This window comes from Caloenas nicobarica, chromosome 13 (assembly GCF_036013445.1).
Source record: "Caloenas nicobarica isolate bCalNic1 chromosome 13, bCalNic1.hap1, whole genome shotgun sequence".
Lineage (NCBI taxonomy): Eukaryota > Metazoa > Chordata > Aves > Columbiformes > Columbidae > Caloenas > Caloenas nicobarica.
In genome coordinates this window covers 4024049-4047602 of record NC_088257.1, presented here as the reverse complement: position 1 = coordinate 4047602, position 23554 = coordinate 4024049, and the positions used below count along the sequence as shown (strand labels likewise).

Sequence of the window (23554 nt, the reverse complement as noted above, 5' to 3'; positions counted from 1 at the left end):
AACTGCTGTGCCCTTCGAACGCCCACGAAACCGAGGTTCCGCGGGGCCGGCGGTGACCAGGGGCAACCAGGCCCTGAGGAGCTGCCGACCCCCGCCGCTCTGCCCACAACCGACATGGCCGCCGCCGCCTCCCACGTGAGGGCGCGCGGCGCTCTCGCGGGAGGCCGCCCCGCCGTTGCTAGGACGCAGGGCGGCGCGCGGGGGGCTCTCGCGAGAGCGGCGCGGGGCGGCGCGGGGCGGCGCGGGGCGGGGCGGCCATGGCGGACGGGGCCGGTAGCAACGGGGACGCCGCGGGGCTGCCGGTGGGCAAGGAGGCGGGTGAGGAGCCGGGGGCGGCGGGGCGGGGAGGCGGGTGACGAGCCGGGGAGGGCGAGGGCGGCGCGGCGAGATGCGGCGCGGCCCCGCTGACCCCCGCGGTTGTTCCCCCCTCCCCGCAGTGGCCCGTCTGATCCGGGAGAACGGGCACATCTTCACCGAGGCGCAGTGCAAGGTGTGCAGCGCCCTGCTCATCTCCGAGTCCCAGCGACTGGCCCACTACCAGGTAGGGAGCGGGAGCCGCCGCCGCCGGGCGCCCGGTGCGGCGGGGGCTGAGCGGGGCCGGGCGGGTCTCTCTCTGCTTTCCCCAGAGCAAGAAACACGCCAACAAGGTGCGGCGGTACCTGTCCATCCACGGCGGGGAGGAGCTCGCCCACGGCAAGAAGATGAGGCTGGACGCCAAGCAGGTGAGAGCGAAAGAGCCCTTGGGGCCAACATCCCGCCCGGCGGGACCTGCGGGGCTGAAGGTTGTTGTATGGCCTGGGTGCCGCGGTGAATAAATGAAGAAAACGCTCTCGGAAGGGGCGTTGTGAGAGCTGGAGAGCTCGATGGCGGGTGTGCTGCCAGGCCTTGTTGCAGCGAGCGCAGGTCCTGCTGCCCTTGCCGTTTAAATGGCCTCTGTGAGTATGTCTTCTCCATTTAAACAAGCGCACGGTGCCTTTTATTGATAGTCTTGCTTGAAAGGACAAGGAGAGGTGAACAGGAACGACAACTTGTCTGGAATATCATTGAGTAACTGTTACTGCCGCGGAAAGCGCGTTGGGTTGACCGAGGGCCACATCAGCCTCGCGGTTGCCTTCAAAGGGCCGAATGTAATTTTAGGACTGGATAAATGTAGGAGTAGTTACAGTCCCCCATGAAAATGAGTTTGACACCCCTGTCTACTGGAATTCTTGTTCAAGGGCAATCCTTTTTAGGTTTCCTTGGCGGGTAGCAGGAGCCTGCTGGTCAGTAAAGGCACCACGTTCCACTTGGCCATCTGTCTGCCCCGTGACTCATTTGGGAAACAGATTCTACTCTTCTGATTGCTTCAGCTTTAATCCCTAACTCTCCAGCATTTGTGGCAGGGGAAGAGGATAGAGGCAGTTGCCTTCGCACAGGGCTTGGAAATGACGGCTGCCACTGCTCCGCTGGCGTCGTGTTGCAGATGACCCAGCTGATATCGATGTTTGTGCTGCTCAGTTCACACCTTGCAGAGGAAGAGGCCGCCTGTTCCAATTCTGGCAGCCACTCGTTTAACCTTGTCCTTAACCCACACAGCCCAGGGCTGCCGCTCCACCTGGAGCCCTTCACTAGCAGATTAAAAAAAGTAATCTGGTGCAAGAACACTCTCCAGTGAAGGAGAGAATGACGCTGCATCGTCCTGCTCAGTCACGTTTCTTCAATGTAACACCCAAATGTCTCCGATTTCCTTGTTTTCTCAGACCCCCAAGCCTTAGCTTTTCTTCTCATCTCAAGAAGGTTGGACGAGGTGACTGGCAGAGGTCCCTCCCAGCCTCAGCCACTCTGCGATTCTGTGTGCACAGGACAGCAAGCAGGAAGGCAGCAGTGGGGAAGACAGGAGCAAGTGTTGTCCCATCTGCAACATGACCTTTTCCTCTCCGGCCGTGGCAACGTCCCACTACTTGGGCAAGACTCACGCCAAGAACATGAAGCAGCAGTCCCCCAAAGTGGAAGGTATGACCACAGCACCTCCGTGTTCTACTGAGGGGTGGTTCAAGCCAAACAAAAAGTTTAGATGTGTCATTGGACCACAAGTATAAGCTCTTGTGAGGATGTGTGTGGTCTTTTCCATGAAACAGAGTAAGCCAGCAGCGCATCTCCAGAGATGTGGCTGCTCGCAGCAGCCTGCTTGGTGGGCTGGCATTGACAAAATTTGCACATGTGTTTGTTTTGCTTTGTTCGGGAGAAATGCAGCTTGCAGCAGCGTTGTACCCATTGCTGTGTGCTGGGACCAGGAGGGGGCTGCTCTTCAGGCAGTGTGGTGTTAAGCTGTAGAAACGCCTGTGACAGGATACGATGCTCACTAAAAGCTTTCAGGGGCTGAAGTGACTGGTGAAACTTGGATATGGCAAATTCGTCAGAGCTACTCAACTACAAAGATGTAACCTCTGAGGTTCAGGGACTTGCGAGCTGCAGATAGTTGGGGTCTGGGACAGTACAGCTGGGAAGCATCAGGATGTGCTTGTCCTGACCTTGCGGTTTTCCCGTGGCACCTGCTGTTGGCTGCTCTCATGGTGGGACACAGTCCAGGCAGACCTTGGGTCTGACCCGATGCAGCTGCCTCCATGTCCGTCCCTTTGCAAGCAGGTGGAGAGAGAAACTGTCTGTCCAGGGCAGGTGGGGGCAGCCGAGAGCCTGGGGTGCTGTAGCTGGTCAGGACAGAGGGAACACGCAGCCTTTGAGTGCACTTGAGCATGGCAGCTTGTGCTGGGTTCTTCCAGGCAGAAACTGTCCGTCCTGTGGGGTCTTCACGGCTTTGCCAGGTTGTGTCTGCACAGCAAAGGCACCTCTGGGGTCAGGGTGGCCCATGGGTTGTTTTTGTTCTTTGAAGCCCTTGCTTTTGGGTACAAGAAGAGCCTTCAGGAAGGGGTGGATGTCTGCATGAGCACTCCGGTGCAGAGCTTCTGTTTGGGTGTGAGAGGAGCTCTCTGGTCCTTAGAAGGTTCCTTGCTCTCCTCTTTGGTACCCATAGCGAGATGGTGCAGGTTTCTCCATCAGACAGGAGCTGCTTCTCTGTGTGGATTCACTTCATCGGACCTTGTCCCTTTCGTGCTATTTCTCAGGCACAACTTGTCGTGACTTTGGTTCAGGGTCAAGTGTTTATAGAAACCTGCCCACCTTTGTTGCGTGGGGCCTTGTGCTCACGTTCCACCTGCCTCCCTCTTGCTTTTCCTGGGTGATGATAATAGCAGGTGGAAGCTCCTTCCTGTCCCACGTTTCTTGAATACAGCCACGGGGATTTTTTAACTCCTCTAAGGAGAAATATGCAAATCTGGGTGTTTTTTTTAACCACAAAAGTGTTTGTGGCCTACTCTGACTTATCTTACCACATACCTTTAAATTCTGCAGCATAAAGGGAAGAGGTAGGAGCAGTTTGAATTTATCTAGACGTGTTACATTCTGTCTAGGGTTTGGGTTTTAGATGTAGTAGGGTGGGTTTTTTTAATGCGGATTTTGGGGAGCTAAAATGACTGGGTTTTACCTCTGAGTTCTGTGACTGACCAGGAGTTTGGAATCACCTTACAGAAGCAGTGCCTCCACAGAAACATCCTGCTACCCTCCCCACCTCTACCGTGTCTTCTAACGAAGAGAACAAGGACATTACTGACCCAGACAAGTTTTGTAGCCTCTGCCATGCCACTTTCAATAACCCCCTTATGGCAAAACAGCATTATGTAGGCAAGAAGCACAGAAAGCAGGAGACGAAACACAAGCTGATGGCACACTATGGCCGAACCCCTGATGCACCGGCATCGTCCTTTATGGGTGAGTTCTCAGCAGGCAGGCTAATAAATAAACAGCTGAAGAGCAGGGTGGGAGAGCGATGATATGTGTCTGGCAGGTCTTGGGATGAGAGTCCGTGCGGAGGGAGCAGGGGAGAATTGCTCATGATGGGGATCTTGATTATACACTGTAAGAATGATTTGGCTGATTTCATAACCCCCGGCAGCAAGAGAGGTTTTAGACCGTTGCTATTCGTGACAAGCTTTGGGTTGTGTTTTGCCGTGTTGTCTAATTGGGGACGTGTCCTTTTTACTTTCTGTGCTGATAATCCAGGGATTTTGGCCAGTACTGTTTCTAGCTAGGTGGATTGCATCCAAAATGGAAAGATAAAAGTGGCATTTGATGCTTAAAAAAATGTCTTTGGAGAGGACTAGCCAAAGATGGAAGAAATAGGTTTAACTGCACCTGCTGCTTCAAAGCACATGAAAGCCGCAGAGATTTCTCCCCGAATGCCTCTCTGCCTCTGTGTGGGCACTGCCATCTGATGAACTAATGCATCTCTCTGGAGCAAGCAGGAATGTGGGGAAAAAAAAGAAAAAAGCTATTAAGGAGGAACTTTAGGCAGACAGTTAAAACTCATTTGGTTTATGATCTTCTGCTTGTGAGCGCTTCTACGATACAAATGCCCTTGGAGTCCAGTGAAAGCATTAGGAGCTCACAGTAAACTCCCCTGTTCCTCCCAACAGCCTTCTGTTGGACCGGGAAGTCTAGTGCCTGCTGGATGCTTGAGGTAAATAATAAGCAGACAAATCATCTTAAAATCTTCTTCAAGGGCTTCTTTCTCTGTCATAAAAGCCCACACAAGCAGAAGATTAATCATTCTAATTCTTTGCAGGCCACCTTTAGATACCGGTAGCACTTGTGAGAAATGAGACTCAATTATCCAAGTAATATTCTCTCCCACATTGCGTGGTCATGTGGGAGACGGAGAAGGTGCTTGGTATCCAGCGTTACCCATCTGCTCTTTACCTAATTAGTGGGGCCCGATGAATGGTTCCACTTCATGTGACTCAGGCGCTGGCAGCGGCAGGAGCCCCGGCCCCGGCCGGGTGGGTGGCAGCACCCTTGCCTGTGACAGTAACGTCTCCGTGAAGCGCCAGCAGACCCGCGGTGCCTATGGCCACATCTCCACGGCACCTGAGCTGCTCAGACAAGATTTCGGAGCCTGGGCTGTAATGAAGAGCTGCTCGGAGGTGATGGGCAGTAGTCAGGGGTGTTTTCTCTCTTTGCCCACCTCTGCGTGCTGACAGCCAGGCTCGTCCCTAGACTTCTCTGCGGGCATGTGTCTGTCAGCAGGTGAAGGTGTGTTCTTTGCAGCACAACACCAAAGTGTTTGTCTGCTTGAAGGTCCTCTAGGAACCACCAGTTTGGGGTGCAGAAGTGCAGTTTGGACAACTTCATGCACACACCTATTGGGTGGGTTTGCAACAGAGAGATCTTGACCTCGGTCATGCAGAGAGGCAGACCCGAGGGCTCTAACTGCTCCTCTGGCCTTTCACACCTGGGTCCAGCTCTGGTTTGAGGCTTGAATCGCCCACTAGAGTCTGAGATCTCTCTGAGGGGCAGCAGCCAGGGGGCAAAATCTCTGCTACAACATGTGCAGTGATTGCGCTGCTCTGCACCCCTGGGGTGAGCCTCCTCTTTCACCTTAAGGAAGTGTTTTGTTTGTGCCACTCCCAGGCAGAGCCCTTCCCCAGTGAGCCAAAATTCAGGAGCACTTAATGTCTTGAGGGCAACTACCAGGATTTTCCCCCGTTAGAGACTCCTGTGCTGAACTGTGCTGCCCCACTTGCCTGTTCGGTATCTGTGGCCTCCTGAACTTTCATTCTAGCTGGAGTTGTCACGTTACACAAAACCATTGATCTGTCTAGTACAACTATTGTTGGAAACTTTTTTTTTTGCAGTTAACTGATGTGCTGACTGTAACCAAACTGCGTGAGGATAAAGCTTAATGTTCTCAGTTGGCAGCTCAGCAAGGCTTAGCAGAATGCTGCATTGTGGAACTGGACATTGTGTGTAATCTCCTCTGGCTTTTTTTTTTTTTAAATTGAAACAGTTTAAGCTTACAAATTAAGTATCTCCCTCATTTTCTGTTATGAGATGTACAGATCTGGTGAAGTGAGAATTTGGGAGAGAAATGGATCCCTAATGCTGAGACTTTTACTGTGCCTTATATTGTGAACTGTTTATCAGAAATGTGTCTTTGTTTTTATAGATAAACAAACCCATGTTCTGACCAGGAAAGCTTTTCTGGCTTAGCGATTCTGGCAGTGACTGGCCAATACAGTGGGATTCTGTGACCTTCCCGCCTGGTCAGGCTGTTGACTTGCTATTTGTCTTTGTTCAGCAGTTGTTTAACACCTCCAGCAATTGATTATCTCACTTATTTCTACCTCAGGCACCAAGCTGTTGGCTGTGTGTGCTAACACTGGTGTCTGTTTCAGCCGGGAAGGGATACCCCTGCAGCACGTGTAACATCGTGCTCAACTCCATAGAGCAGTACCAAGCTCACATCAGCGGCTTCAAACACAAGAATCAGTAAGTAATTCTCTTGTCTAAGTATCTTCACAGCCTCGCTGATCAAATCGATGGCCTAAATATAACTGAAAATGCAGTTTTGAATGTGGATTTGCAGCTGGCTTGCATAAACGTTGCTGTTCTGCTTGTGAACTCGTGCTGTTTGTCGTGCAGCCAGGTCACCTCGTCAGCTCCCTCTGCAGACACCTCTGGCTGCTGCGGGGCTGCAAGGGCCCTGCTCCTGCTTTAGGTTCTTGGCTCAGTGTGGACCTTTGCAGTGAGGGCATCCAACCTGACACCCTTTAAACACCATTTCTCTAACAACTCAGGTTTTAATTTAATTAAAGACTGGCTCAGGGGAGATCTGCTTGCCCTTCTAATCTCTCTTGGGGTTGCTTGTCTTAAAATTCGGCATGTAGTCAGCACACTTCAGAAACCTGGACTATAGTACTGAACTTGCTTTCGCAGCTGGTGAGTTAAATAACGGCATCCCCTGCATATATTATTCATCCAAAAAATTTAGGCTACCAGATGATTAATACCACAAATACTTGTTCTGGACACTGTCAAAGTTCAGATCTCTCATTTCAAAGCCTTTGCTAAAAGCAACTCGGTAATGAGGCTGGGTTGGTTGGCAAGGTTCCTACAAGGAAGAGGCATTAGGAAACCCTACCTGAAGTGAGGACAGACTTCTAGCCAAATATCCCAGAGAGAACAGGACAAGAACTGGGATCTCTTGTTGTCTGTCTGTGGAATAACAGCCCTGTGGTCCTTTGGCTTGGAAGACACGTGCTCCATCCCTCATCCCAGGAAAGTTTCAGCCATTGAGCAGCACCACCAGATCAGTGAATAGCAAGTGTCCCAATCTAGAACGATAACACTGAGGATGTTCCGAACACATGCACATCGATGTTCCCTTTAAGGACATGGATGTTGTCCTGAGTTCTTGCAACCACACAGGTCCCTTTCAGCTGCTTCTGGATTCAACCACTGTGTTGTGTTCCGGGCCAGCTTTTGCAGCCTGCAGAGAGCCAGGGGACTTGCTTTGTAATGAAAGCTCTTTAACAGTCCTTGAGCTGTGCAACAGCTGATTCTGCTAAAGGTGCCTGTTTACACACAGGCACGGAGGGCTAGGATGCACTTAGAAGCTTTTCTGGCAAGTTGTTGACTTGGCTACAGGAGGCTGTTGCTCCACTGACAGTCCTGCCTGCTGAGCAGTGATTGCAGCTGGCACATTGCAGAGCACTTCTGACTTTTTTTTTCCCTTCTCTTCCTCTTGCTCCCTTCAACATCCAGGATGCCAGGAGCAGTGCCGGTTGTTGGACCGTTCCCACCGCAGCAGTATGTCCGGGAAGAGTCAACTGCCCCAGGAGGCTACAGTTATTTCAGCCAAGACTTCTAGAGCAAGTTGCAGCACTGTTCTTGGCGTTGGTGGTGACCCAAGAACACACATCCTTTGCCAGCCCACAATGGTTTCATTATCCCTCTGGATAAGCAAAGCCCTACCCTCCTCTATGCACCCGTTGAGCAGAACGGGGACTGAATCTGTCAGAAAAAGGATCCAGCTGGAAGAGACTTGCTAGACAGCAAATACTTCACTCCCTTAGAGTAGTTTTCATTGTGTAATTGCTTCCTGTGAAGGTGGGTGCAGTGTGAGAGGAAGTGTGTATCTGGTATAAGGAGGGTTTGGCAACAGGCTGGTAGCGGCCACCTCCTCCCTCACCAGAGCCAAGAATGGATTCCTGCAGCCGGAGGGCCAGCACCCTGTGGTCAGAGGTAGCTTTTGCTGGAGGAGAGCTCCTAGATCATAGTGAGTGGTGCTTGTGCAGCATGGACGGGACATGGTGCAGGCTGCCTGGCTTTGGACAAGCCTAAAATAGGAAATAACCAGCGTGGCATCTCTTTCTGTGCTTCCTTCGGTCAGGTTTGTGTGCAGAGTTTCATAAGCCACCGGTTGCCGTCAGAACCTTTCGCAGTACTGCAGCTGTTGGCTCTGGAGCTGGGTTGTTTGGGTCTGTCTGACAAGTAGGTACAACTTCTGGTGTGCAAACTGCTGCTGGTGGGAGTGGAGGGCTGCGAGAGGGGTCAGAGCCCCTGGCTCCCCTCAGCCCTCCACTCTGAGGATTTCCACGTGGAAGGAAGTAACTGTTTAGCCTGGTTTCCTATGGAAACAGGTGTACGTGATCATTCACCGTGTGTGTCTTTACCCCTTGTGACTTAAACCCATCTCAGCCAAACTTGGCGGCGGTGGAAATCTCCAAGATCTGAATGCAATCAGCAGAGGAAGGTAGAGCAGGGTGAGCTCATCTCTAATTCTGTTGGGGTGTGCGTGGAAGTGTAGTGTTTTCCCTGCTGCCACCAAAATACTCTGGGGAAGGAGGGTTTTAAGGAAAAAGAGAGGGAATAAATCTAGATGCAGCAGAAAACTGTAATATGACTGGGTCAAATCATTAGCTAAAAAGCTACAAATCCTTTGGAAACCTGCCTTCGTTAGTCCTTCGTTAGACACTACTTGCTCAACCCATCTCTTCAAAGTTCTTACACATTTGTGCCATCCTGGAAAAGGCATGTTCTATATTTCAAAGCTGGAAATCAAGACTGATGGTCTCTTCCTGGTGCTAATGTACTAGATCTGTCCAAAAAGGCCCCGGCAGGAAGGGCAGGCATCTGAGACTGCTGTGTTTTTTGGCCAAGTTCTTTAGATGTTTTGCCTTAAGCTAAGGCTGTGCTTGTTCCCTGCTAACCCACCGCAAGAGCCATGTGCGCTGGGCTGGCCTCGTGCTCAGTGCCAGTGCTCCAAGTCAGCACCCCACGGCTTTGTCCCAGCGTCGGTGCCTCTGCGGAGCTCAGACTTTGCTAGTCCATGGCAAATGTCCTGCTGGTTTGCTTCTGTGGGGCAGAAGGATGCAGATGTGCCCCCTCCGAGGGCTTCCATGGCCAGTGGGGCTCTGTGGGGCTGGCAGGAGCGTGGGTGGTGGCCGCGGGCACGCCGCGCTGCCAGGGTGGGCTTAGCCAGGCTCGTGCCTCCTGTTGCGTGGCCGCAGCAGCTGCTGGAGGGCGGTCTGGGGCCCTTGAGTCCCAGCCATGCGTGCCAGGGCAGCAGCTGATGCCTTCGTGGGGCTGAGAGCCGGTTTTGAGAGGCACTTCCAAAATCTGATGTGCGCGCTGGTCGGGTTAAGCGAGGAGAGAGAGAGCTGGTTGCTAATCTCGATGCTTGGAGTGAGTGCCTTCCCTTCCCCACTCCAGGCTGTGCATGACCTTTGTTTTACTTCGCCCTGCACAGAATCTACCATCTTCTCTTAGGACAGGCTCCTGCTGGTCTGGGTTTGCCTTCCTAATGTTTTCCCGTCTTGCTTCACTGCTGAGGTCTGACCTTAGTCTCCTGCTGCAGAGGGAGTCCTTTTAAACCCTGCAAGCTGATCAATGAGCAGAAAATTGCGATGAACGGAAGGAAGCGTTGTGTGCCTGGTCGCCCTGGATGGCCTCCAACTCTGATCTCCGCTGCTTGGCTCTCGTCCTGCTGCACCAGGGCGGGTGCCCACTAGATGTGCTGTGCATCGACACCACGAGGGATCCATTTCCAGCACCGCCCAGTCTGGTGTATCACTCCTGTCTGTGTACTGACAGTTTTGCCTTCCCCTGTACACAGTGTTTATGTATCTCCTGTTTCCCTAAGGTGAAGCTCTCCAAATAGAGTGTTTATTACTACTTTTGGGTGCTGTCTCTCTGCTAGAGCCCTTCCTGGGATTTTACCATACTTCAAAGCGAAGAACAGGATGCAGACACCTTTGAAATATTTGGGAGGGGCAGGAGGCTCATGTTCCCATGTGTCCTCCTCGAGGCCTTGCTCTCATCCCGCAGCACCCTGAGATCCAGACACAGCCGGTAAGCGCCTCCTCCTGTGCTGCTCTGGCAAGTCAGCGTGGCCTTGGGCACAGCACAGTCACCCGGGAGAGGACGGGACAGTCTGGGCTGGGAGACCGCTGGCACTTCTGCAAGCTGTTGTGCAGCTTGTGCCAAAAACATCCACGACTGCTCCAGGACGCCAGGCTGTTCCCTGGCACTGCTGTGGTGGCACAGGAGCAGCGTCACAGCAGTCGTGCTCCACTGCTGTCCGTTCGAGGGCAGCTCGCTCCCTGGGGTGGGCTCAGGTGCCCAGGACCAGCTGTCTTGCACCTCAGCGGGCAGGGCTGCGGCAGAGCGCGGGGGACCGGTGTCACCAGAGCAGTGCAGGGCCTTGTGCTGTCACCGAGGGTGGCACTGCTGGTAGCACTGCCATTGCCATACTGGGAAGGACAGGCTGTGTCTGCTCCCACGGAGCACAGCTCTGCCGGGGCACCGTGCCTGCAGCTGCCACCCTGTCCCTCGCTGACCCCTCCCGTCCCCACAGCAGGGCTGTGGTGTGTCTGGCAGCTCCCGGCCCGTCTGTGGGTGCAGGTGCTCCCTGAGTCAGGTACAGGGGAGGAGGTGGCAGCTGCGGGGCTGCCTGTACCTGGCACGTCCCATTCCCCAGCGGCAGGATGGCTGGCAGCAGCAGTGCTGGGACAGCCACAACCGCGTGGCCCTGCCAGCCATGCCGGGGGCACAGTGCCCATGGCGTGTCTGTGCCGATCCCATTCCCGTGCTCCAAGCATGGAGCAGGTGGTGTGAAATGACTGGTGTCTCCGCTCTGCTGTGGGACTCCTCTTGGGGGTCCCCAGCACCCACAGGCACTCCTGGACACGACGGGAGGGGAGCTGGAGCCTGGCTGTGGGGCCAGAGCCACCCACGTGCCGGTGGAAGCCGAGGACAGACCGTGGCCCGGCTGCCAGCCCAGTGCCCCTGCCTGGCTGCGGCCAGTGCCGCCCAGTCCCCCTGCTCCCTGCCGGGGCCTCTGCCAGCAGCACCTTGCTGTGCCTGCACCAGGCTGAGCCCCAGTGCCTTCTGGGCTGGCAGGCATGGCATGGGGCTCGGAGCCACCACCAGCCACGTCCCCCACTGAAGCCCTGCCGTGCTGCCGCGCCACAGCCAGCTGTGTGGAGCCTGTGGTCTGAGGAACCGGCTGCTGCTCTGGCAGCATGTAGGGCTGGGCCCCGTGTCCCCCCTCAGCTGGGGGGAATGCAGCCCTGGCCGCAGCCCCAACCGCTGCCATCCCTCGCGGCCCCGCTGGCTCCAGCGAGTAAATCAGGTGCAGATGTGGAGGCAAGGCTGGGTGCCTGCTTGCGATTAGGAGCTGGGAGCATTGGGGTGGCCCTGTTTCTGCCTCGCAGCCTCCTGCTGTGGCCACACTGCTGCAGGAGGAGCCCCCAGTGCCTCACGGGGGACAGGGCTCATGGGCAAAGCTCCTTGTTTGGCTCCCAGATGGGCACCACAGTGCCCGGCCCAGCAGATGGTGTGTGCCATGTCCCCAAGTGAAGTGGTGCACGTCCTGGCCCCGTGCACCCTGTTCCCTACGCCGGCTGCAGCCCCAGTGCTGCCCGGCATGGCTGGGACAGGCGGGGACAACAGGACGGCAGCAGGGACAAGGCACAGCGCTGCCCGCTTGGTGCTGCTGGGCTGGCCCCAGCCCCACGTGCTCCCAGCTCAGCCCTTGGTACCCGAATCTGTGGGTGCTCCCGTGCCATGCTGGGGGCCTGGCTGAAGTCTAGGGCCCCAGTGTCCCCATCCCACAGCCCCCACGCTGGGCCCCGTGTTCTCAGCTCCCCAGAGGGAGCAGCAGGTTCATGTTTGCCAAGTTCTGCCTGGTTAAACCTTAACCAGGCTGGATTGCTCCATCGGTCCCTCCCTGCTGGAGATAAGGATGGGCTGGCAAGACTGGGTCCTGGTGGGGAGCGCTGCCCAGCTGGGACTCAGCCCCAGTGGAGGATCCAGCCTGGGCTGCCTGTCCCTCCAGCTCTGCCCCTCCTGCCTCGGCAGGTCCCCACTGGGGTCATGGCTGGGGCTGGAAGCTGCCGCATGTCAAGGCCAGCGGGGATGGATGGAGCTGGGAGCCCTTGTGCCGGGACAGCCCAGGACCCCTGTGCTCTGGGGCTGCCCCGCTCCCTCGGTTCAGGGGGGTTCACATCACCCTGGCACGTGGGATGAGCTTGCTTGGCCTCGGCCCCCCAGACCCTATGCGCAGGGTACAGGGAGATGAGGAGCCTGTGCCCCAAACAACAGCCGTTCAGGGGAAGCCAAGAGAAACTTCCAGGAGGAAAGAGCCCCTCGGGCTCCGGCCCCCCCAGGAGCCACGGTGCCGCATGCGCTCATGCTGGCCGCAGGTGCCACCGCAGCGGGAGCGGCGGCGAGCGCTGGGGCCAGGCACAAGGGGCGGCTGTGTTCCCGCAGCCCCGGCTGCCTTCCAAGAGCAATATTGTTGGCACCAGGCAGGCTCCCTGCGCCGGCAGCGCATACACGGGCCTTTCATGAGGGGAGCGGGGATGATTTACTGCCTGGGGGAAGGGGCAGGGGTGGGAGGATGGAGCCCCGGCGTGCTGGCCCCGGTGCCCAGCCCCTCATCCGTGCTGGCTGCCGCAAAGCCCCGCACACATGAGCAAGGCCAAGAGCCTGGCGGGGGAGTCTCATCTCCTCGGTTGGGCATGGGGCAGAGCGGGCTCCCCTGCCCCATCTGCACCATGCCTGCACCCTCACTGCCCCATCTACGGGGCCCTGGGAATGTGCTCCCTCCCTGGGCATCCTGCTGCATCTCAGCTCCCACCATCTGTGGCTCAGTGGTCAGGGGACGTGTGTCCCTTGCTGTGCTGCAGCTGATGGGAGCAGCCCAGGGGTTGAGGGCAGCAGGAGCAGCAGAGGAGGGTGCTGGGGCAGGGGTGCACCTGCAGCACGGGGCACCAGCACTGGCACAATCCCCCCTTGTTAAGCTGCTGGTGTGGCGGAGGCCGTGGCGGTGCTGCGGGCAGCAGGCGGTGGGGCTCTGCTGCTGTGAAGGGCTTTTTGTTTGCCATCAGTTGCTGTTATAAATCAAGCCAGGCAGCCCGACCCCCGGCCCAGCGCTGCCCCACGGCAGGGAGGGGACGGGCTTCCAGCCACCCATAGCCCAGCCCCACTGTGCCCCAGCATGTGCCCAGCATCGCCCTGGCCCGGCAGGGATGCTCGGTGTGACACAAGGCAAGGTGTCAGCACCGGTTCTCTTGCCCCGCTCCCACCGGGACCGCGTCCAGCAGTGGGGTGACCTGGCTGGGATATGGGAGGGATCTCCGTGCCTATCCCAGATTGTGGCTCCCAGGGGTTCCCTCAAGTCCCAGCTCTTCCCCCAGTGTCCCCAGCACTGGGAACAACCCCTTCTCTCTGGTTTTAATTTGGTTTTGGTTCGAATCGAGCTGAACCCAACATTTTTCTGTGCTTCCGGCACACTGCGGGCTCTGCAGGGGCGGCTGCTGCCCCGTGAAATTGATGTTCTCGTACGCTTCACGCGCCGGCAGGAATGAACAGCTGCTGGCCCTGGGGACTGCTCCATGCGCCCCTGTGCCCCAGCAGGGCTCCAGCGCCCCAGGGGGGCCCAGCACCCCAGGTGGGGAGCAGCACGGGGCGGATGGTGCTGTGGGAGATCGTGGCACCAACCAGCCCTTGCAGTGAAACCATGTCATGCTGGAAGATGCTGGTTTCGCATGCCAGAACAGCATGGACAAAACTGTGCCCCAGTTGTGTGGCTCTGTGGGGTGGGTGGTGACAGTGACAGCCACATGCCGCTCACATGACCATGGGCAAAGCTGAATGTGGGGCTCACCATGGTCCCAGCAGCTCTTGCTGGAAAGCAGGAAGAGGGCAAAGCAGCCAGGGATGCAGCGAGGGAGAGCAGCTCTGGGGCCAGATCCTGACCATGTGCTGGGGGGCCCATCTGTCCTGTCTTGCTGGCAGCAGAATGCTCAGGGGAACGTGTTCCTGGGAACCGTGCCGTTTTGGAGGGTCCGTGGTCCGGCTTCCTCCAGTGCCCAGAAGTCCCATGTGGGCAGGCGGGCAACAGGGCCTGGGCGCGGGGGGATCTGCACACCCTAGTGCAGGCAGCACCTCGGGGAAAGTGAAGGCGAAGTGTTTATGGGTCGGATTGGGGCCACTCCAACCGTGGCTCGTGGCCTCGTGGTGTTTTACGACACTCCGTTATGGGCTCCTAATGAGGGTCACAGCCACTTTATGGCACCATCAGCGATAACGCTGCAACTAATTACAGCACAATTAGCGAGTGGGCTGCCAGGCTGCCGGGCACCGTGCAATGTGCAGCATCGGGCCCCGGCCAGGGCCACCCGTCGGGGTGGGTTCCGCTGCCGTGGAGCCCTCGGCATCTGTGGGGCCGGGCTGTGTCCCTGCTCCCGGCAATCGGGGTGCCACGGGGGAAAGGGGGGGCTGAGGTGGCCTTGTCCCCCCTGCCCGCTGTGCTGCTCCCGGTGTGGGGACCCAACATGCGGGGTCTGCCGGGGGGGCGGTGGAGGGGAGCAGCCCCGGGAGCGATGCTGCGGCGGCAGAGCCGTGCCGGGAGGGGGTCCAAGGGCCGCCCCCGCTGCTGGCGGCCGCCGGGGGGGGCGGTGATATCTCCCCCCGCCCCCGGCCCAGCTCAGCGGCGCGTCAGTTTGCAAAGGAGCCGGCGGAGCGAGGCCGGTTGCAGCAGCCGCGGCTCGGGGCCGGTCCCCCCCCAACTCCCCCCCAGGGCTCCGGGCGGGGCGGGCGGCGCCGCTGTAACCCGAGCGCGCCCCTACAAAGTGCCCGCGCCCGGCGCGGCGGCGGCAGAGCGGGGCCGGAGCCGCCCCAGCCCGGAGCCGTCGCAGCCCTGCCCGCCATGGGGCCGCCGTGCGGGGCGCGGCAGCGCTGAGCCCGCCGGCCCTCGGACTTTGCCCGGGCCCACGCCGCGCTGCGCCGGCGGCTCCGCCGAGGGAGCCCGTCACCGCCGGTAACGCCGCCACCCGCGACCCTCACTCTCGGGAGACCCCTCTTCCCTCGGGACCCCCCGTCCCCGGGATCCTTTCCCTGGGATCCCCCTCACTCCGGGACCCCCCAGCTCCTGCAGCCCCCCCTGTGCCCGGTTAACCTCTCCCAGCGCTCTGGCCCCGCTGCGGCTGGCTGGAAGGGTCGGGTTCCCTGCATCCAACCGGGGTTCCCCCACCCGTGCCCCACTCCGAGCCATCGAGGGATTTGGGGGGCTGGAAGGGGTTTCACCCTGCCCAGGGCTCCCCGTGCTCTGCCTCCCCTCCATGCGCACCCATTCTCGGCGTGCCCTGGGGATCCCGCACCTCTGCCCCATGGCACCCCAGGGACCAGCCACCCGCTCCCTGCCGGTGGGTCCCTGCCTGGCCCGGGCAGCGCATGGTAGGGAGCTGCCTGCCCGGCTCCGCTCACCCCGGCCCTGCCTGTCCCGCAGGGTGGGAGCCGCCGTGCCGCAGGGGCCTGGAAGATGCGGCCCCTCTTGCAGGTCCTGGCGGGGCTGCTGCTGGTGGCTGCTGCCCAGGGCAGGGCGATGGAGCCAGGTACGGCTGCTGGGGGACAAAAGAGGGCTTGGGGGCGGCGGAATGGGGGTCCTGCTTTCTGAATGCAGAAAAGAGACCCCGGGGCTCGGGGTGCCGGGTGCTCTCCCTGGGCACACAGCCCCACAGCTCTGCGTGCGGGGCTGGGCTGGTGGGAGCTGGGAGCACCCATCCAGGTGGGACGAGGCATGGGTGGTCAACATCTCCATCACCGGGCGAGGAGATGTGGAGCACGGTGGCTCCAGACAGGCTGTGCCTGCGCTATGGAGGCTCAGCTCAGTTGGTGTACACGCGCGGCAGAGCGGGATTGGTGTGAACGCCGTGGGCTGCAGCAGTTGTGTGTGGCTCACTGGCAAGTGCAAACACCTTAGAGGTGCAGGCGGTCCATGCCTCTTGGTGGCATGTACAGGAGAAGAACATGTCCTGGGGGAGCAGAGGCCTGGAGACCCCACATCTCCCCTGCGATAGCCACGCAGAGGGCGGGGGATGCAGGTGTGTCGCCCCAGTCCCCTGCAAACAGACAGCTGGGCTGTGGTGGGTATTGCTGAGCTGGCGGTTGGGTTGTTGCTGCCCTCCGTGTGCACATTCCTATTGCTGGCCTTCAGCAGGCAGGGCCAGCTAGGGCTGGGGGTTCCGGCTGTGCTTGGGGCACATGGAGTTTGGAGAACGGGTGACCAGGAGGATTTGGTGCCCTTATTCAGTGCTGTGTTCAGCAAGACAGGACAGGCTCAGGCACCCTGTACTGCTGTGAGTGGCCTCTGCAGAAGGCCAGTGGCATGTGTGGCCTTGGGCAGGGACACACGGCTGGGAAAGCTGTGTCCCTGCGCCCTGGGGGCAGAGTCCGGCCCTTGCCCGTCTCTGGGGTGGCAGAGCTGGGCACTGGGCCCAGCCCTGCCATGTGCTCTCCACACCAGGGCAGGCGTGTGGCAGGGTCCTGCCGCCAGGGAGGGATGAGTACTGGGGGGGGTGCTCACCGCATCTCTCCAGAGCTATTTGAGAGCCCGTTGCTGGAGTCAGAAGAGGAACATCTCCTGCTGGACCCGGGCAATGCATTGCAGCTGTACTGTGATGCCAACCAGAGTGGTGCCAGCGTGGTCTGGTACAAGGAGTCCCGGCTGCTCGTCCCAGGGGGTCGCATCCACCTCCGGCAGAGCCTGCTAGAGATCTCGGAGGTTGCCTATGAGGACTCAGGGCTCTATGTGTGCCGGGCACGAGGGACAGGGCAGATCCTGCGCAACTTCACCATCTCCGTCGTGGGTAGGAGCCCTGGCAGCACCCAGCATCTCCCTGGGGCAGCAAGGCACCCGTTGCCCACCCAGCCCTGCGGGCAGGGATGTTCCCTGTCAACCTGCCTTCCCTTGCAGACTCACTGGCATCGGGTGATGATGATGAAGACAGTGATGGGGACAGTCCACACGGAGACCGCAACGAGGAGCCGGTCTACAGGCACAGAGGTCAGTGCTGCCCCGAGCAGGACGGGCAGCTGGGGCAGGTCCAGGAGCGTGGGGCATTGCTGCCTCCTGCCCACAGCGCAAGCGGCTGGGAGCAGCTCCGGCAGCCCCCGTGCTGACCCGTGGCCCCCTCCCACCGCATGTCCCGTGTCTCCCCAGCACCGTACTGGACTCACCCACACCGGATGGACAAGAAGCTGTACGCGGTCCCTGCAGGGAACACGGTGAAGTTTCGCTGCCCGGCCTCGGGCAGCCCCAGCCCCAGCATCCGCTGGTTCAAGAATGGGCGCGAGTTCCGGGGGGAGCACCGCATCGGGGGCATCCGGGTAAGCGTCAGGGGCCCCCGTTGCAACCTCTCCTCCTGAGGATCGGCTCCCTCATCACACCTCGCCTCTTTGTCTTCCTCTGCAGCTCCGGCACCAGCACTGGAGCCTGGTGATGGAGAGTGTGGTGCCCTCAGACCGCGGCAACTACACCTGCCTGGTGGAGAACAGGTTTGGCAGCATCCACTACAGCTACCTCCTGGACGTGCTGGGTGAGGGCTCCTCGGCGTGGTGCTTGTCTTGGCTCCCTGCTCTCCCCGTGCCTGGCAGAGGGGTCAGGGTCACGGGAAAGTGGGCAGAGGAGCCTCTGTTCATGTCCTCTCCACCGGTACGGCCTGCGTGTCCTTCTCGGCCAAGGGTGGTGGGGATGGAGACCAGGCCATGGTTGCACTGGTCAGCTCTAGGGCCAGGGAAGGGCTTTCCATAGCTTCTCGGTGGGCAGAGCGGGAGGGAGGAAGGAGCCCCTGCTCTGGACCACTGTGTTGGTGACACTGCTCTGGTCTCTTCTGTGCAGAAAGGTCCCCGCACAGGCCCATCCTGCAGGCTGGGCTGCCTGCCAACACCACAGCGCTGGTGGGCAGTGACGTGGAGTTCTTCTGCAAGGTCTACAGTGATGCCCAGCCCCACATCCAGTGGCTGAAGCACATCGAGGTGAACGGCAGCAGCTATGGTCCCGATGGTGTGCCCTACGTGCAAGTGCTGAAGGTAACAGGGTCTGGAAGCACCCAGGTCCCAGATGCCCACCCCAAAGTGGTGACAGGGGGTGCACAAAGCCCCTCAAGGAGGAGAGGTGCTCACCATCCATCCCTCTCCCTGGCAGACTGCAGACATCAACAGCTCCGAGGTGGAGGTGCTGTACCTGCGCAATGTCTCTGTGGAGGATGCTGGCGAGTACACCTGCCTGGCAGGGAACTCCATCGGCCTTTCCTACCAGTCTGCCTGGCTCACTGTGCTGCCGGGTAGGGGTGGGGTCCTGGGGTGGGAGCTGGGACCCCGGCACACAGGGACCGTGGCTCAGGCTGACTCATTCGCTCCCTCCAGAAGAGGAGCTGGTGCGGGAAGCTGAAGCTCCTGAGGCCAAGTACACGGACATCATCATCTACACCTCAGGCTCGCTGGCCGTGGCCATGGCCATCATCATCGTAGTGCTGTGCCGGATGCAGACTCAGTCGAGCAAGCAGCCCCTGGAGCCCATGGCGGTCCACAAGCTCTCCAAATTCCCGCTCATCCGACAGGTGAGTGCTGAGCTGGAGCCCCGGGGGCATGGGGGAACCTTGGTGACTTACTGGCTCCATGAGTGCCACCTGCATCTGTTACATCTTGTGCACTGCCTCCTGCAGCCCCCTCACCCTGTTGCTCTGAGTGAGGGTCTCTGCAGCACCACTGGGTCTGTGTTTAGCCCCAGAGCACAGGACAGGATGGTTGAGGTCTCTTGGGATCTCTCCACAGTTCTCCCTGGACTCCAGTTCCTCTGGGAAGTCCAGCACGTCCCTGATGCGTGTCACCCGTCTCTCCTCCAGCTGTGCCCCGATGCTGGCTGGGGTTATGGAGCTGGACCTGCCCCTTGACGCCAAGTGGGAGTTTCCCCGAGACAAGTACGGTGCCGGGTGGCGCGGGGCAGGGCTGGGGCTGGGGGCTGCTCTCTCCAGCCTCCCTGGGGACGGCAGCACATGGGTGCTGGATGGGGAGGTCTCCGGCCATCACTGGACACCTCAGCACCCACTGTACTGTGGGGCGCTGGGACTCGGCTCAGACAGAGAGAGCAGCTGTGCTGCCTCTGCCCCTCCGGGTCTGGCCGTGCGGTGACGGGGAGCAGGGCTGTCCCTGCAGTCCCTCATGGTTCTGCCCGTCCCTGCCAGGCTGGTGCTGGGCAAGCCCCTGGGGGAAGGCTGCTTTGGCCAGGTGGTGCGGGCAGAGGCTTATGGCATCGACAGAGACCGGCCAGACAGAGCCGTCACTGTGGCTGTCAAAATGCTGAAAGGTAGGGGCTCCTCTACCAGTGTCCCAGGCACAGAGGTGGCATCAGTGCCAGGCTGCGGTGCCGCCTCGGCTGGCATGGTGACATGGCCCTCCGTCCCCAGACAATGCCACCGACAAGGACCTGGCTGACCTCGTATCCGAGATGGAGATGATGAAGCTCATGGACAAGCACAAAAACATCATCAACCTCCTGGGAGTCTGCACGCAGGACGGTGAGGGGGCTGTGCAGGCAGGGCATGGGCATGGAGTGGCAGCAGGGGATGGGGACAGTGGCAGGTGGGACACTGGGCTGGGACAGGGCAGGGGCTGAGCAGAGTGTTTGCCCTTCCCAGGGCCGCTGTATGTGATCGTGGAGTTTGCTGCGAAGGGCAACCTGCGGGAATACCTCCGTGCCCGCCGCCCCCCGACACCTGACTACACTTTCGACGTCACAGCGATGCCCGAGGAGCAACTGTCCTTCAAGGACCTGGTCTCCTGTGTCTACCAGGTGGCCCGTGGCATGGAGTACCTGGAGTCCAAACGGGTAGGGCTGGCACAGCCTGACCCACCTCCTGGGTGTCCCCCGGTCACTGCAGGCAGTACAGTGTGGGGGTGGCCCCACTGCTGCCGGGGGGTGTGCAGGAGGGTGGCTTCTGGGTGTGGGGAGGAGACACACGGTGCTGGAGTCACCATCTCACACCCCCTGCGGGTGATGCTCCCCCCGGCAGTGCATCCACCGCGACCTGGCTGCCCGCAACGTGCTGGTCACAGCAGAGAACGTGATGAAGATTGCCGACTTCGGCTTGGCCAGGGACGTCCACGACATTGACTACTACAAGAAAACCAGCAATGTGAGTGGGGGGGCCTGGGAGAGGGGTGGAGGGGGGATAGGGACCCCCAACCAGGGCTGAGCAGGGGGTTTGTTCCCATAGGGTCGCCTGCCAGTGAAGTGGATGGCACCTGAGGCACTGTTCGACCGTGTCTACACCCACCAGAGCGATGTGTGAGTCCTGGGGCTGCTGGAGGCTGAGGGGGCCACCAGGTGTGGGATGAGGATGCCATCAGGTGTGGGACAAGGCAGCGTCAGGGGGTTATGCATGAACTAGAGGGTCTCCATGAGCAGGACAGGGGTACACCATGGGGACAGCAGCAGCGGGGCGCGTTTTCCCCAGGGGTGATGCCACCTGCTCCCGTCCGTGCTCCCGCAGCACCTCAGGGTGTGATGGGGCGAGCTGTGGCCCTGCCTGCCCAGGGAGGGTTCTAGGGCATGGCTGACCCGCCTTTGCCATGCGTGATCCCAGGTGGTCCTTCGGGATCCTGATGTGGGAGATCTTCACGCTGGGGGGCTCCCCCTACCCCGGCATCCCCGTCGAGGAGCTCTTCAAGCTGCTGAAGGAGGGGCACCGCATGGACCGGCCGTCCAACTGCACCCACGAGCTGTGAGTGCCGGCCAGGCGGGTGGGCAGGGGCCATGGGAAGACCCCACTAACACCCACTCACCCCAGGTACATGCTGATGCGGGAGTGCTGGCACGCTGTGCCCTCGCAGCGCCCCACCTTCAAGCAGCTTGTAGAGGGGCTGGACAAGATCCTGGTGGCTGTCTCGGAGGAGGTGAGTGGTCAGGGGTCTAGTGGGTGCCAGGGCAGGTGGCTCTGGCACTGATGGTACCCAGCGCTGATGTCACCATCTCTCTGCAGTACCTGGACCTCTCCATGCCCTTTGAGCAGTATTCGCCCTCCTGCGAGGACACTGCCAGCTCCTGCTCCTCCTCCTGCTCCTCCGACGACTCCGTCTTCACCCACGACCCGCTGCCTCCTCACCTCTTCTACCCCAGCGTGAGAACTTAATGGTGGGCAGGGAAGGGTGATGCTGAGGCCGCCTCCGCTCTCACGGGGAGCAGGTCTGGGTTCCTGCAGGTTCTCTGCTTTGCCCAGTATGAGCGGTGGGTGGGCAGGGCCCCGAGCCGCAGTGCCAGGGCAGGGTGTCCCTCTCTCCAGGCTGTGTTTCAGCACTGAGCCTTCAGTCGTGGTGGAGACGTGCCTGGCATCGCAGGGCAGTGGGAGCCAGAGCCTTTCTGGGGTGGGCACAACCTGAGATGCCCATGGCATCGCCCAGAGAGCCGGGCTTTGGCCAGTGCTTCAGTGGAAGCATCTCTAGGTGGGAGCCCCACTGCCTGCCAGGCTCCCCGCTGCCTCTGTACATAGCCATAGAGATGAATATTTATGTACATGAAATATCAACCTGATAAATTATTTTTTTGGAATAGACCCTGGTGCAGTTTCTGGGCTGCTCCTGTGTGGCGAATGGCCTGGCCAAGCTGGGAAGGTGGGTCGGGAGCTGCCTCCTTCCTCCCCGTCTCCTCGCCTCAGCCAGTGCGAGGGCCTGGGAGTGCTCCCGGGGGACACGGAGGCAGTGCCACAGGTGCAGGAAGCGATGTCCTTGCTCCCGCGCCTCCAGGCCCGCTCCAGCACAAAGCACTCTTGCATCTGTTCCCCATTAGCCACTGCTGCGCTAAGCCACCGTGAACTCCACTACCAGCATCGCCCTGAAACCGATCCCCCAACTGCCGCAGGCTCCCAGGCTGGGAAAGTGCTCTGGGGCCCAGCCCTGCATGCTGGGGACCCCTTACAGGCCCCCTGCCTGGACCTGCCCTGGGACACCAGATAAAAGTGAGTTACAGGTTCTGTGCTGCCTCCCCAGTGCCCCAGCACCCCTGGGAGCATGGGTTGGGGGGCTCCAGCCCCAGGCCTTGCTCTACAGTGCCTGCATTGCCCCCCTTGCCCCACAGTGCCTGGCTCTACTGGGAGCATGGGCAGGGGGGCTGCAGCTGTCTTGCCCCCTCCTGCCAGCCTTCTCCCTGGGTCTAGGGTTTCATCAAGGGCTGGGTTTTGCCGGCCGTTAGCCCTGGGATCTTATTTCTTCCTCCAGCTCCCAGCTGCACTCGCAGCCCCCCAGCCTGCAAACCAGCTCTCAGGCACAGCCTGCCCCAAACTGGCCCGAGAAGAGAGGGGCTGGTGGGCGCCAGGGAGCAGGACCTGGGCCTGGGTCTATGGGAATGGGGGCCCCTCAGTCTTGCCCACTGGTGTCCGGGCTCTTGCGGGATGCAGCCCACAGCTGCCCTTGTGCAGGGGGGCTCAGCTCAGCCGTGGGTGCAGTGCCTGCTGTGTGTTACATGTGCTGGGGAGCGTGGCGGTTTGCAGAGCCACCCTGGGGTCCCCTCCTCATCACAGCCCCTCGCAGGGCTGCTGGGGGGAGCCCAGCCCTGCCAGCATGCTCGCGGCCTCCATGCCCAGCCCTGCTCTCCTCTCCGCTGGACGAGCCCCCCGCTCTGGCATGGCGGGCAGAGGCAGACAGAGACAGCCCACTAGCAGGTGTGAAACCTGCCTGTCCCGGCAGCCTGCCTGCCCGGGAAGGATCCCAGCTGTCCGCTAATGTGCCAGAACCAATGCATTTCGCACAGCCCTGAATGGGGCATTCACACGCCGGAGGGCAAACTGCCCAGGCTGCCCACGGGGGCTGCCCGGCTACCGGCCCTGAGCAGGGGTAAACATGAACGGGTGTGTGGGGAGGGGATTGAGCCCCTGGGGGCTGTGCCAACCTTATCCTCACCTCACTCCAGGCTGGGTTCTCCATGCTGGGGGGCAGGCAGTGCCCTGTACCTGTTGTGGTTTGCATGGCTCTTGCTTGCTGGGCACTACCCTTTCCTTGGAAAATAGGGCTACAGCCAATTTCAAAGGGTGAGGTGGAGATGGGTTTGTTAGTCCTTAATGCCAGGTGGTACACAAAGGTACATGGTGAGCAAGGACCTGCCACCCCCTGCCGCAGCATCACTTTGTCCCTGCTTGCTTAGTATGGGTGCAGGCAGTGCCTTGTCCCCACAGTCCAACCCATAACAGCTCAGCCCAGCAATGCTTTTAGGATCCTGGCAGTGCCCAGCACTGTCCCCACCTACCTGCCCCATCACAGGGGCCTGGTCCTCACCCCATCCCCGGGCACCTGGGCATCCTCCAGAGCCGCAGCAGCGGGTGCCAGCTGGCTGTGCTGGAGCCAG

At 59.8% G+C, this 23554-nt stretch overlaps 1 protein-coding gene across 4 annotated transcripts; it reads left to right on the top strand.

The window, feature by feature from the left end:
• The first annotated feature begins 251 nt into the window (after positions 1–251).
• FGFR4 (fibroblast growth factor receptor 4) lies at positions 252–21766 on the top strand. Of its 4 annotated transcripts, XM_065644115.1 has the most exons (20): positions 252–318; positions 438–541; positions 627–722; positions 1842–1992; positions 3565–3804; positions 17135–17224; positions 17381–17547; positions 17633–17756; positions 18059–18249; positions 18365–18503; positions 18586–18779; positions 18994–19139; positions 19404–19525; positions 19626–19736; positions 19857–20047; positions 20232–20354; positions 20436–20506; positions 20805–20942; positions 21009–21114; positions 21201–21766. In XM_065644115.1, exons 1-20 carry the CDS (start codon positions 258–260, stop codon positions 21348–21350), a joined length of 2715 nt encoding a protein of 904 aa, XP_065500187.1. In that variant the 5' UTR covers positions 252–257; the 3' UTR covers positions 21351–21766. The 4 variants fall into 4 exon arrangements, with proteins under 4 accessions (XP_065500187.1, XP_065500185.1, XP_065500186.1 ...); XM_065644113.1 differs by lacking the exons at positions 252–318; positions 438–541; positions 627–722; positions 1842–1992; positions 3565–3804 and adding exons at positions 15057–15199; positions 15668–15773; positions 16758–17027; XM_065644114.1 differs by lacking the exons at positions 252–318; positions 438–541; positions 627–722; positions 1842–1992; positions 3565–3804 and adding exons at positions 15057–15199; positions 15668–15773.
• The last annotated feature ends 1788 nt before the right edge of the window (positions 21767–23554 follow it).